Genomic DNA, 13,501 nt, shown 5'->3' on the forward strand with positions numbered 1-13,501 from the left:
TGAAACAAGCTGATACAATAATCCTTCTTGAGGTAAGGAAAAGCTACAGCGAAACATTCGTTGTGCAAAATTAGCGGGTCCCATTTCCTGTGTGGAGTGCTGACCTGGGATAATTGCCTTTATGCACAGAAAAATAAGAAAGGGACCTGAAAACGCTTTCCAGAGCTCAGAAAGGTCGCCTTCTTTAAAAAATCAATTACCTATTCCCACTTCAGAGAAAACACTTCACACACACATTTTACATTCTAAGTAGAATTCAGTGCTCCCGGCTGAAATCTACCTGGAAATTCTTTCCAGGGGCTGAGCGACCAGACAGAAGACCCCAATTACCTTGGCTATCCACATTTCAGGCGGCGGAACGCAGTGGCCGTCTCCATAATGAACTGCCTTTTTTCACCCAGCAGAAAAACCCCAAAGTGTAAAACGAGCCTTAGATTTGGATTCTCCTCCCCCTGCCTGGGCTGTTATCGATCGGGCTTTTCTGTCCCCCTGCCCCCTTCCACACACACTCAGTTGTCTCCTGGGCAAGGTACGGAAGACACTGCCTTCCTCCACATCTGCACGCACTCCGACATCACACAGACCCACGTTCAATCCTTGTTCTGCCGCTTTCTCCTTATGTGAAATTGGCTTGTGCCTCAACTGCTCTGGACCTTGGTTTTGTCATCTGTAAAATGGGCACAATAACAGCACATCACAGGGTCAGGCACGGCGTTGGGTGTCGTAAGGAGCAGTGGCAGGTGGCAGGAACTTGTACAAGGGCAAGGGGGGGGCGGGAGAGAGTGGATGTTTGTCAGGCACTTTCCCTGTCCCTCGAGGCTTAGCGCCTCCCCAGTCGTGGCTGGTGGACAGTTGAGGGTAGGGTTAGCCTCTGGAGTAGGACTGCCTGGGTTCAAATCCCACGTCAGCCACTCACCAGCTGGTTGAGTTGAGGCAAGCCAGCTCACTTCTTTGTGCCTTGGTTTTTGTCATCTGTACCATGGGGCCAGCCCTGGTACCTCCCTCCGAGAGTAGATGCCAGGAGGGAGTGAACTAACCTGCCTGAGTGCTGAGCGAAGTGCGGGGTCCTCACCCACCCTGGGACGACAAGAGGAGCGTGGAAGTGGAGGAGGGTGAGCGTGGGAGGGGAGGTCAGCTCCATTTCAACCTGTGGACTCGGAGGTGCCCTCAGGTGGGTGAGTGGAGGTCTGGGAACACCGGGGTGCCGGGCAGGGCCCTGGGCTGGAGGCCATGGTGCAGATGGACAGAAAGCATGGAGGTTTCCGGAAGCCTATAATGAGATGCGGAACCGGTGTCGGGCCACCGCATTCTCCCGGAGCAAAGGGCTGTGTGCAGCCGGCGGGAGGGAGAGTGTGTGGCTGCAGGTGGGAGAGCCGTGGCCTGGGCCACAGCCTCCCTGCAGAGGAAACCTCTCTAAGGAGGGCAGTGATGACTCAGTGCCACCCCGCCCGGGGTTCACGTCCCGCCTCTCACTTAGCCCCTGTTTCTCTCTCTTGAAAATGAGGACAGCATGCAGTTTTCCGGGGCTGTGTTCCTTAGAGCCGGTTCCGTGGGGTCAGGGGGAAGGTGGCAGTGGCTGTCATGTCATTGATGCATCTTGTCATCGGTCAGCTAGTCCTGGAGGCTCTGGCTTCAGAATCCCCCCAGCCCCTGACCACTTCCCAGACCTCCAGGCCTGGGATTACGGGGCTTGCCCCCGGGACCCCTCCCTGCTTCTCCACCTGCCCCTCACCCAAATCTATTGCCAACATGGCAGCTGAGGGACTCTTTGAAAATGGAAGCCAGATCCTGTCACTTGGCTCAAGACCCTCCAAAGTCTCCCCCTACCAAGGGGGAAAAAGCCAGAGACCTTGCAACGACCTGCCCGCCCGGCATGGTCTGGCACCTCCCACCTCTTCCCGCCCCCCCGCCCCGCCCCAGCCACACCTGGCACTCAGGGCCTTTGCACCTGCTGCACCCCCTCCCCAGCCATGGCCTGGCTTGCCCCTCCCTTCAGTCAGGCCTCTGCGCCTTGTCCCCTCTGCAGGGAAGCTGTCCCCGCTACCCTCACGCTCTCTATCCCATTGCCCTGATTTCTCTTCTTCAAAGCACTCACTGTTTTTGATTTTTTTGTTTTGTTTGTATCTGTCTCCCTGCACTGGGCCCTAAGTGCCAAGAAAGCAGAAGCTGAACGCACACGGGCTGTGGCTCCCCAGCGGCCAGCCTGGGGCTGGCCGATCGGCCCCTCCGTGACGGGGACCATGCCACTGGCTCTCACTTGCTGCCCTCTAAGAGGGAGCGGGACCCTGATGGGCATCGCTGCCCGTAACATTGGGAGGTCAGTTCCAGGACCTGTCTGTCCTGGGTCACTCTGTGGGTAAGAGGAAGCCTGAGGCACAGGGTGGTGCCCAGTGAGGCAGCTCAGGCTTGGAGTCCCAACACAGGAAAGGTCAGTGGGCAGACGGGCTGGGTCCTGAGTGAGCTCCGGGACATGTGTCAGCAGGTGGATAGGTAAGCGTGGTCTTGCAGGGTCATCAAGCCTCGGGTGGGGCTGAGGCCCCAGGCAACAGTGTCGGGGACAGAGCAGGGCCTCCGCTCCTCCCAGGCCCCAGGCATCCGTGCAGGCTCCTTTCAGAGCCAGTGGGCAGGGTGAATGGGCGGTGGGCCCTGTCGGGGCGATTAGAGGGCACAAAGCTGAAGGGCTGGCAGCTTGGGATGTGGCCTGGGGAGGCTTCTCTGGGCAAACACAGAATAAAGGCCCTGCCCCTCTCACCCCTGCCCAGTGCCAGATTATGTAATGTGTTGATGCTATGAGTGGCATCCACCCAACCCTCTGAGAACTCTGCCTACACCCCAGGAAATGAGTCTCAGGAGACTGACCCAGCTGGCTCCTGGCTCAGCAGCCCCCAGCCTGCCCGACACACACACACACACACACACACACACACACACACACACACACACACACACACCCCACTGTCTAAAAGAAAAGTAGAAACCTGGCTTTGGACTCAGTCACTCAAGAAATCTGTATTGAGCATCTACTATGAGAGCAGGCGTTCTTCTAGGTGCTGGGAATACAGTAGGGAACGTGACAGACAAAGATGGCTGCCCGTGGGGAACTGGCACTCTGGTGGGGAGACAGACAAAGAAGATGACAACTACCTGGAGTGTGAGGTGGGGATAGGTGCTCGGGAGAAAGATAAAAATAAAGCCAGCGAAAAAGACAAGAGGGGAGTGAGGGAGCTGGGGGGCTATTGGGGTGGAGGACGGGAGGGGAAGAATTTCAGGAGAGCGAACAAGTGCAAAGGCCCTGAGGCAGGCATGTGTGGCTGTGATGTGAGTCCTCAAAGCTAACAGGGAAGTGTGTGGGGCTGCAACAGCATGAAGGAGGTGAGGAGAGTACTTGGGTCAGGATGGGGACAGTGGCCAACTAAGGGCCTGTAAGGGATGGAGAGGACTTCTGCCCTTACCCGCCATGAGACGGAAGCCATGGCAGGGTTTTCGTGAAGGGATCTTGGGTCAAACCTGGCCCCGGAACCATACACAGTGTTGCTCATCCACAAACGGAGCTGGTGGCCTGGTACCTCTTGAGGGCGTCTGCGGCCCGCCCCCCCCGCCCCCACACCAGCACACACAGCTCGGCCATGCTTTATTCTGAGCTCCCCGGAGTCTGGGAGAGAAGAGCCTGGCAGGAAGGGATAACCATCCCGTCCCGCCACCAGTGGCCTGATAGGACCGGGCAGGACTGTGGCTGCTGAGGGCAGGAAGAGGCCTCCGGGTGGATGGTGGGTCAGGAGAGGCCCCCGTATTGCCTGCTGGTCAAGGGTCTGAGCCCTAAGCCGACCCTCTAGCTGGAAAGACCCTGTGGGCTACCTACCCTACTGCTTCTCCTCCCATTTTTAACTGTAGCGTTTTCATACCCACAGAAGAATTAAAAGAATCCTACAATGAACACACCCAGATACCCCTGACCCCAGTTGTTAGCATGTGGCCCCAGAGCTTCTCCCTTCCCCCTCTCCCTCCCTCCCTCCCTTTCTCTGTCTCTCGAGACCAGAGAGAGAGAGAGGGGTGTGGCTATCTTAGTGTTTCATCCCTAAATGCTCCAGCGTGTCCCCATTTACCACCTAAAAATAAGGTCGTTCCTCTCTACAAGAAAAACACCAAAATAACCCAAATGCCGACCACTGTGCAATACCGCCATGGGACGTTGGTACCGTACATCAGCGTGTAGTCTGTCAGCATCTAGCCCAAATGTCTCCACCATGTCCTCTACAGCTGTTTCACTTTGACTTTCCTCAATCTGGGATTCCATCAAGGATTAGACACTTCATTTGCTGGTGACCTTCCTTCAGCATCAGATGTAGAATGAACAGTGCCCACTGCACCACATGATGCTTTTTTTTTTTTCCTTTCATGACACTGACATTTTTGAAGAGACAGCCCAGTTGTTTTGAATGACCCTCCATTTGGGCGTATCTGATTGTTTCCTCGTGATTAAGTTCGGGTGGAACATTCTGGGCAACAACACTACGGAGGTGAGGTCGCGTCCCCCCTCTCCCCAACCCCCGCTGTGTGTTACATAAGGAGGGCATCATGCCAACTTGTCCTGTCTTTAGTGATGTTAAATGTGATCATTCGATTCAAGTGGTTCCAACAGATCTCTCCATTGTAAAGTTAATCTTTCCCTTTGTAAATAATAATCCATCTGTGTAATGAATTATGATGTTTGAGACTGTGTGAATGTCCTGTGTAAATTCCCCCACAAATTTTCACACAGTGATTTCAGCAGCCTTGCCTGAGACCTTGCCCGAATCAATGACTGCATTGGTGGCCGCCATGTGGAGATGTTCCTAATTCTCTGAACCTTTCTATGTTCCTCAGTAAAGAAAAGTCCTCCCCCACCTTTTTGTATTATTACCACACACTTACGGATTGTTTTATCATGTTACTATTCAACATGTTAAAAATCTGATGATCGTTGCTCTTTTTGATGTTCAAATTGTTCCAAGTTTGGCCTGTGGAAGTCCCTTCCAGCTGACTCTTTATGTGCCCCAATGTTTTCTTCAATAATAATTTCATTGAGGCATATTTGACATCGAATAAATTGCATTTGTTTAAAGTGTACAATTAATACGTTTTGACATATGTCTATACCCATGAAATCATGACCATGCTCAAGAGAGCAAACATACCCGTCCCTCCAAATGTTTCCTGGTGCATTTCCATCTTCATCTGGTCACCTTTCCCTCCAGCCCTTCACCATCCCCAGGCCACCACGGATCTGCTTGGAGTCGTGTGGATGAGCTGGCATTCTAGAAATGGAAGCACCGTTCTGTGCTCCTTCACGTTAATTCCTTCCACTCAGCATCATCACCGAGATCCTTCCCTGTTACCGCAGGTACCGAGACTTCATCACTTTTGTGGCTGAGTAGCATTCCGTTGGATGGACACGTCACAATTTCTCCACGTGTCGATATGGTGATGGACATTCGGGCTATTTCCAGTTTGGGACTATTATAAATAAAGTCGCTCTGAGCATTTGTGTAAGTCTTTGCAAAAACATATACTACTTTTTCTCTCTAGTAAACCCCTAGGACTGATCATATGAGAGGCGTACATTTAATTTTTAAGAAACTGTCAACATGCTCCCAAGGTGGTCGTACCACTTTCCATTCCTGCCAGTCAGCGCCCGAGTTCCGGTTCCTGCACATCCTCCCCTAGACTGTCGTGGTCAGTCTAAAGAACGGTAGCTATTCTATTAGGTGTGTAGTGATACCTCACTGGGGTTTTCCTTTTTAAATTTAAATTTTAAAAGCTTAAAACATTTAACTTCCCTTAGTGACAAGCGATGTTGAGCATCTTTTCACGCGCTATTTGCCCTATGTTTATTTTCGATTGTTACATGTCTATTGAAATCTTTAGCCAGTTTTGTACTGGGTTGTTTTTCTTACTCTTCAGTTTTGAGAGTTCTTTAAATATTCTGGATACAAGTCCTTTATTAAATATGTGCTTTGTAAAGATTTTCTCCCGGTCTGTGCTTTGTCTTCGCATTCTCTGAAGTGTCCCTCAAAGTGTGGAATATTTACATCTTGATGTAATTCAGTTCCCTCACTTGTTCTTTTATGGATTGTGCTTTCGTTGGCATATCTAAGAGACATCTGCTTAACCGAAGACCACAAAGATTTTCTCCTGCGTTTTCTCCAGAAGTTTTATTGTGTTAGGTTTTACCTTCAGGTCTACAAACTGCTTTGAGTTAATTTGTGTATACAAGTGTGAGGCATACATTGAAATTCTTTTTTTCTTCTTTCACATGTGTATCCAGTTATTCCAGCACGCTTTTTAAAAAAAGAGTTTATTTTTAAGTACTCTCTATCCCCAACATGGGGTTTGAACTCACAACTCTGAGATCAAGAGTCGCACAGTGCACTGACTGAGTCAGCAAGACGCCTCCCAGCGCCATTTTTAAAAAGACGATTCTTTCTCCACTGCATTGCCTTCGTAACTGTCAAAAATCAGTTGTCCGAATGTGTGTGGTTCTATTTTTGGACTCTGTTCTGGCTTTTGATCTATATGTCTACCTTTATGTCACTATCATACTGTTCTGATTACTGTAACTTCATAATCCATAAAAGCAGACAGTATTAGCCTTCTAAGTTTGCTTTTTTCAGCTCTGTTTTGACCATGTGAGGTCCTTTTTATTTCCATATGAATTTTAAAATCAGCTTGTCAATTTTTACAGAAAGCCTGCTGGGATTTTGGTTGGGATTGCACTGAACCTGTAGATCAGTTTGGGTAGAATTGCCGTCTTCATATTGAGTTTTCTCATCCCTGAACAAAATACAGTTGACTCTCATTATTCACAATAGTATGGTCTATAAAGTCCCCGTGAATGCTGAATTAGCGAACACTGAACTGTTGTTTCTGGGGGAAATACAAGGTTAGGTTCTTAGAGCCTCTAGTCACGTTTTTGTCAATTGATCAATAAACAATCTTGTTTTATATGTGTTTCTGTTTAAATGGAACTTATGTAATATCTTTGGTTGATTTATTACCATTGAACTCACAGCCAACAACGTTATAACTCATGCCTGAGTGAAGTTTAACACACACATTTTCTCAGTAAGGCACATCACAGCCTTCTTGCACAAAGGAACTCCAGACAGGACTCCAGCACTATACTTGGTGGCCATTTGAAAATCACCACCAAAAAGTACAAGTGTGAAAACCATAGCACTAACTAAATAGATTGCAAAAAGGACACTTGCTCACTTGCTTATGGTATGAGAGCTGAAACAAGGAGGCAGAGCATCACCTAGTTTGACCTCAGCTGGGAATGTGCATTGGGCTACTCACAGTTTTCTGCTGTTCTGTGCATGTCTGTGAATAACGGCAACAGCACTGCCATTATTGATCTGGGGGTTATGGATACATTTGGGCGAGTAGGTGAATTTCCAAGTGTGGAATCTGCAAATAATGAGGACTGACTTCTATCTCTCCGTTCATTTAGGCTTTCCTTAATTTCTCTTAGCAATGCTTTGTAGTATTTCATAGCTTTTGCCGGATTTATCCCTACATAGTTCGGCATTTTTAATGATACTGTGTTTCTTTTTTTCCCCCCGTTTCAATTCTCGATTATTCGTTGCTGGCATATAAAGGTACAATTGATTGTTGTATATTGATCTTGTATCCCCGAACCTTGCCAAACTCAATTAATTCTGGGAGGTTTTTTGTAGATTCCATTGGATGTTCTACATAGATGGTGATGTCATGTGCTAATCGAGACAGTTAACCTCTTCCTAATCTCACGCCTTATCTTTAATTGTATTTCTCGCCTATTTGCACTGGCTAGAAACTCCAGTAAATGTTGAATGGTTAAGAGTGGACATCCTTTCTCGTTCCTGACCTAAGAGGGAGAATATTCTGTCTTTTGCCTTTAGGTATGATGTTAGCTGTAGTTTTTCACAAATGCCCAAGGAAGGACACCGTGCAAGGGGTTTAGACCTTGTTAGGAAAGGTGTAGTTTGGTCATGGGCAGCAGAGAACTTTGATGCCTAGCCAGGCAGGAGCTGGCCTGGAATTTCTAGGGGAAGCAACAGGCCACCCTTCAGTGGGTATGTGTTGAGGGCTGCAGGCCTTCAGCCAATGGTCATGGGCAGCGGGAGACGGGGCGCCGGCGGGCAGTTGTCTTCAGACTACCTGGGCTGCACACGGACTTGCGGAGAGAGCATTGTTGCGTCTGTGAGACTCTCCAGGCCACAGGCGACTGTATGCAGGCCACAGAGGGGCTTTGGTTTCAGGAAGGCTGTAGAAAGGTTATCACTGGGCCGAGGCTGCAAGGTTGCAGGGGGATCACACTCTGAGCTCTTGGCAGGGGTAAGAATCCACCGTGGGACACCCCCTCCTCGGTAGCCCCCTCCCCCAGCCCTACGTCCCAAGCTGGAAATTGCAGGAAGCCTTTTCCTTCTGCAATGTCCCCCCAGAGTCCTCTACTGAGGTCTTAAAATTGAGCTCACTTTACAGGAGAAATGCCTAAAGGAATTCTGTTGCTCATCATAGAGTAATAATTGAAGGAGCATTTGGAACTGAGGGCAATGAATTAGTAACTGACACAGGTGGGCAGAACCCCGATTTCAACCGCTCTCCGAAGCTGGCAGGGGAGGGGTAGGAGGGTTTCAAGAATAGGTAGGGGTGGGAAAGGGGTCAAAGGAACTGTCTGGGGGAAGCGAGCTTGGGTCCCTGAGAGCAGAGGACTGGCTGGGCTCCGGGGTGAGGGCAACTGGCTCAGCTCTGCAGGCATCCACTGCTAATCACCTTTTGTTCCCAGATTACTGCTTATTTGATGACCCAGGAAAATAAAGGACTACTTTTCTGTGCTGGAATTGGTGGCCTCCTTTCCCAGGCCCCATCCACAGGCCTGGCCAGGCCGCCTGTCCAGAATCACAGGACACAGATGTCCACAGACTGCATGCTACCAACAGAGCTGGGGCCGGACCCCAAATCTCCTACCCCCCCATCCATGTCTGAGCCGGGGTCCTCTGTGTGTCCCACCCCTGACTCCACACCTCTGCCTGGAAGTTTCCTTTAGAACTATGTGTGACACAGAGCTTGGCACACAGTAGGGGCTCAGGAAACATACCTATGATGAAGGGATGCAGGTAGGTTTAGGGTGTGTTTCATCTTGGAGTCTCCAGTGAGCAGCAGAGAACGTGCTCAGTGAATGCTCAGCATGGGCAGGAAGAAAGCAGAGTAGGTATCTAGAAGCTTGTGGGTCCATTGGAGAGAGATCGGAGGGATTTTTTTTTTTTCCAGTGTTCAAAGCACTCTATTTGTATTAATTCCTTTGACCTGCAGAATAATCCTGTGATGGTGTTTATCACCATCTCCATCTTAGAGATGAAGACAATAAAGCCCAGAGAGGTTAAGTTGGCTGCCCAGGATCACACAGGAAGTGGCAGACCTGGGACTCTAACCCAGGCTCTGTATTGTATACCCGGGACTGCCTCTTTGGCCATCTCCTCTGTACCCCCAGCCCTAGAAGGTGGCGCTCAGTCCGCGCTAACTGAAGAGCTGACATACCAGCAGACAATGAACCCAAGTCGACAACTTTCTGCTGGTTGCACCCCGTGGCTGGTGTCCCAGCTTTGAACAAGCCCCCAGTGGCTGGTGTCCCAGCTCTGAACAAGCCCCCTTAGAGGCCCTCCGGCTAATTTAGTTACTTCGTTTCTTTTGAACCCAGGCCTGCAGGACTATGATTAATGATGATAACACCTAACCTTTATTGGAAGGAGCTGGAGGCACGCTCGCGGCACAGATGGATGCTTGCCCACCTGACACCCAGACTCCGTCAACCTTAGTAACAGGACCACTGTGCCCTCTGCTTCCCAGCCTCCTTGGCACCATATGTGGCCATATTAAGCTCTAGCCAATGCGATGTAAGCGGAAGGGGGGTGTGGGACTTCAGGGAAGCTTCCATGGAAGGAGGGGGCCAGTTCTCTGCCTCCCTCCCTCCTTGATGTTGTCAGGGATGGGGAGAACATGCCCAAAGCTCCAGCAGCTACCCTGGACTGGAAGTCACCTTGAACTTGAGCTACTTGCTGAAGAGGTCAGAACACGAAGATAGGAGATGGGTTCTCCAGTCATCTCCCCACATATGAAGCCCTGGATGGCCCTGGATTGATAGCCTCACACTTCCTTTTTTTTTTTAATTAAGAATTTATTTATTTATTTGAGAGAGAGAGGGAGTGCATGAGCAGGCGGAGCGGCAGGAAGAGGGAGAGGGAGAAGCAGACTCCCCACTGAGCGGACAGCCCGAGAAGGGGCTCGATCCCATGACCCCGAGATCATGACCTGAGCAGAAGGCAGACGCTTAACCAACTGAGCCACCCAGGTGCCCCCTCACACTTCTTTTATGGGAGAGAGCTCCAGCTTCTCTCTTGCTTCCGCTGCTGCTATTTGGGGTCTCCCGATCAGGCCATACCAAATCCTCACCGACATGGGTGTGGATTTGATGCCCATTTTTCATTTGAGGAAGCTGAGTCCTAAAGAGGTAGAGCAACTTGAACCCCAGAAGTCTGGCAGTAGGGTCTGCGTGCGTACCCACCGAACAGCGGGTGTCCCCCAGCAGAAGGCTAAGTGCTCGGTGTGCTGGGTCAGGGCTCGCTGCAGAGTGGCGGCACTCTGCCAGAAGGGCACCGGGAGTGTGAGGGTTTTGGCAGTGGCCTGGTCTGCTGGCTGGGGGAGCTGCTCTGTGTTCTCACCACATTCGAGTCTAGGCCAGGGCCCTACAGCATTTTGGCAGGGGATCCAGACCGCAGTTATTAAATTCCTCATATTCTGATCTGCCCTCAAGGAACCAGCAGACCAAGCGGAGGCAATTATTGGAGGCTTTTGCAAGAGGGAAGTCATTCCAGCCCCATGTAAAACAGGATGGGGTGGCTACAGTCCCCTGACGGGGAGTTAGGATCTGGGAGCTGCAAAGATGGTCTTGGTTAGCTTCTGAAGCAGGCCCCAAAGCGTTTCCCCAGAACCCCACTGTCAGGAGACGTTAACAGGTGTTCCATGTGGAAGCATCAGTGATCCCAGAAGCTTGAGAAACTGGGCTCATACAGGCCTTCTCAGGACCTTTAGCGTGCACCGGGACATGGGGGGCGGGAATGAGACACACAACATTCCTTAACAGTCCGAGCGCTTTTTTCTGGAGAAAGATTCTTAAAGGAGGTCTTTTTCCCTTTAAAAAATATTATCACTAGATACCGTTTATGGATAACTTATTTCACGTCAGGCACTGTGCTATGGATGGCACATGCACTGTCTCATGAATTCTCAGAAAAATCTATGAAGTGGGTACTGGTATTGTAAGAAGGCAGGCTCAGAGGGTAACATGCCAAGGTCATGGGACTGTACGTGGTAAAGCAGTCATCCAACCCTCCTGATTCCAGAATCCACCACACCATGAGGTCCAGAGAGGAGAGATTTTGCCACATCCCACACAGCCGGCAGGAGACCAGCTGGATCTGGATCCAGGTTTCTTAATTCTTGTTCCCATTAGGTTTTCATACTTTGGGGCTTCTAGGTTCATGAACATACGTCAGATGGTGAGTGATGTCCATCTCCCTACCCTGCACGTCCTTCCCACACACCCAGAGCTGTGGCCAAGAGACCAGCTGGAGATAAGGCAGAAATTCTGGGCCTGGTTCTTGCCCCATCACCATCACCTCTATGGGTCTGACACGTGACACGGGGACACATCCCCGAGCCGGACTCATCAGTTATGGGCCATGCTGTCCACCATAGGCCCCGCACACAGACACTGCATAGGCTCCCCCCACCCCCGCCCCGTGGGCTCCTGAGCGAGTTCCTTCCACGAGGGCTGTGTTCTTACTGATGTAACCTGCTCTCATTCATCTACTTACTAAATATGCCTCGAATGTCTACTCTGGGCCATGTCAGGCACAGTTTAAGGAGAGGAGAGATTATTTACATATATACACACACTTTTACACGTATTGTGTATTTGTATGTTATACAGAAAACTTCCTGCTAGTGATTGTGCTAAAAAGAAGAATAAAGCATGTTAAAGAGATAGTGATGGTGATGAGGTTTCTTTAAGGGGACCAGGGAAGATCTCTTGGGTGTGTGAGCAGAGACCTAGATGAAGCAAGAAGTCATGTGCTCTGGGCAGAGGCCAGAGATGGAAATGCAAAGGCCCCAAGATGGAAATGTTGTGTGTGCTTCAGGGACAGTAATAGGGGCACCTGGGTGGCTCAGTTGGAAGTGTCTGACTCTTGATTTTGGCTCAGGTCATGATCTTGGGGTCGTGATTTCAAGCTCTGTGTCGGGCTCGACACCCGAGGGGAGTCTGCTTGAGATTCTCTCCCTCTCCCTCTGCCCCTCCCTCACTCACTTTCTCAAAAAAACAAATGAGTGACTGACTGACTGACTGAATGAATAAAAAAAGGACAGCGGGCCAGAGGGTAGAGCCTGGGGGCTCTGGGTAGCAAGCAGGTCTGAGGAGTAAGCATGGGGAGAGGGGCAAGGAGGAGAAGCGCCTTCTACAGGCCAAGGAGAGGGTCTGGGCAATAGTCCACGTGCAATGGAGACCTACAGATGGTCTTGCACCTTGGCCTGCTCTGTGGTGTGGGGGCTGGATTGAGGGCTAGGTCTCAAACGCCATCGACCCTCCTTTGCCTCCTCAGGATGTGGGACGTGCTGAGGCAAACACCTCCCAGAAACCAGGGAGGCGCTGCGATGTTTCAAGTGGAGAGGCCAGCAACAGGCAAGAGAGGGTGCTGCGCCCGCTGCAGGCTGTCTGTCCGGGCGCTGCAGGCTCTGGGGCCCCAGCAGGGCCGGAGGGGGCCCAGGGCCCAGGCCAGGCAGCTCGGATGGACGAGCGGACGCCTAGATCCCTCCCTCCCGGGGCCTCCCTGCTCAGTGTGGTGTGGTCCTCAGTAGACCCCGTGTTACGGTGACCTGTCCCTCATCAACCACGCCAAACCCAACACACTGGGAGCCCCCCTAGAGCCTCATTTCTGAGTCCTGTCCTGGTGCCTGGGTGCCCTAGGACACAGGGGCCAGGAAAGGCCCTGAGGAGTGCCCACCATGTCGTCTGCACCACAAACCTTTAGTCCTGACAACCACCCTATTTTATAGATGAGAAAATGAAGTCAGCGAGGCAATCTGCCTCAAGGTCCAGGGAGCCAGTACGAAGCAGAGTCAGTCTGCATTCTTTGGACTCTGCGAGGTACCTACTACTTGCTGGATCCGTGGCTGCTTCTTGGGTCTCAAGTACCTGTTTGCTCTTCTCCCCTCATCTGCCATTAGTAAGTAGTACGATGGTGTCGACGTCTATGAGCCCCACTGTGATGACAATAAAAAAGACAGTAGCAAGTGTCGGCAAGGACGTGGAGAAAGAACGCTTGCACCTCGTTGGTGGCAACGTAACATGGCGCAGCGTCTTTGGAAAACAATTTGGCGGTTCCTCAATGACTGTACAGTTCCCATATGACCCAGCAATTCTGCG

The 13,501-nt window shown here is 50.9% G+C and overlaps 1 protein-coding gene across 1 annotated transcript in view; it reads right to left on the reverse strand.

The window, feature by feature from the left end:
- TGM3 (transglutaminase 3) overlaps positions 1-13,501 on the reverse strand; it is a 163,842-nt gene that overhangs the window by 137,713 nt on the left and 12,628 nt on the right. Inside the window, exon 5 of the mRNA XM_088026639.1 lies at positions 10,579-10,659. Within this exon, the coding sequence (XP_087882765.1) occupies positions 10,579-10,659 (81 nt within the window). The remainder of the gene's footprint in view (positions 1-10,578; positions 10,660-13,501) is intronic.

This window comes from Eumetopias jubatus, unplaced genomic scaffold (assembly GCF_037043125.1).
Source record: "Eumetopias jubatus isolate StellerSeaLion01/CBP00866 unplaced genomic scaffold, mEumJub1_p1.0 scaffold_9, whole genome shotgun sequence".
Lineage (NCBI taxonomy): Eukaryota > Metazoa > Chordata > Mammalia > Carnivora > Otariidae > Eumetopias > Eumetopias jubatus.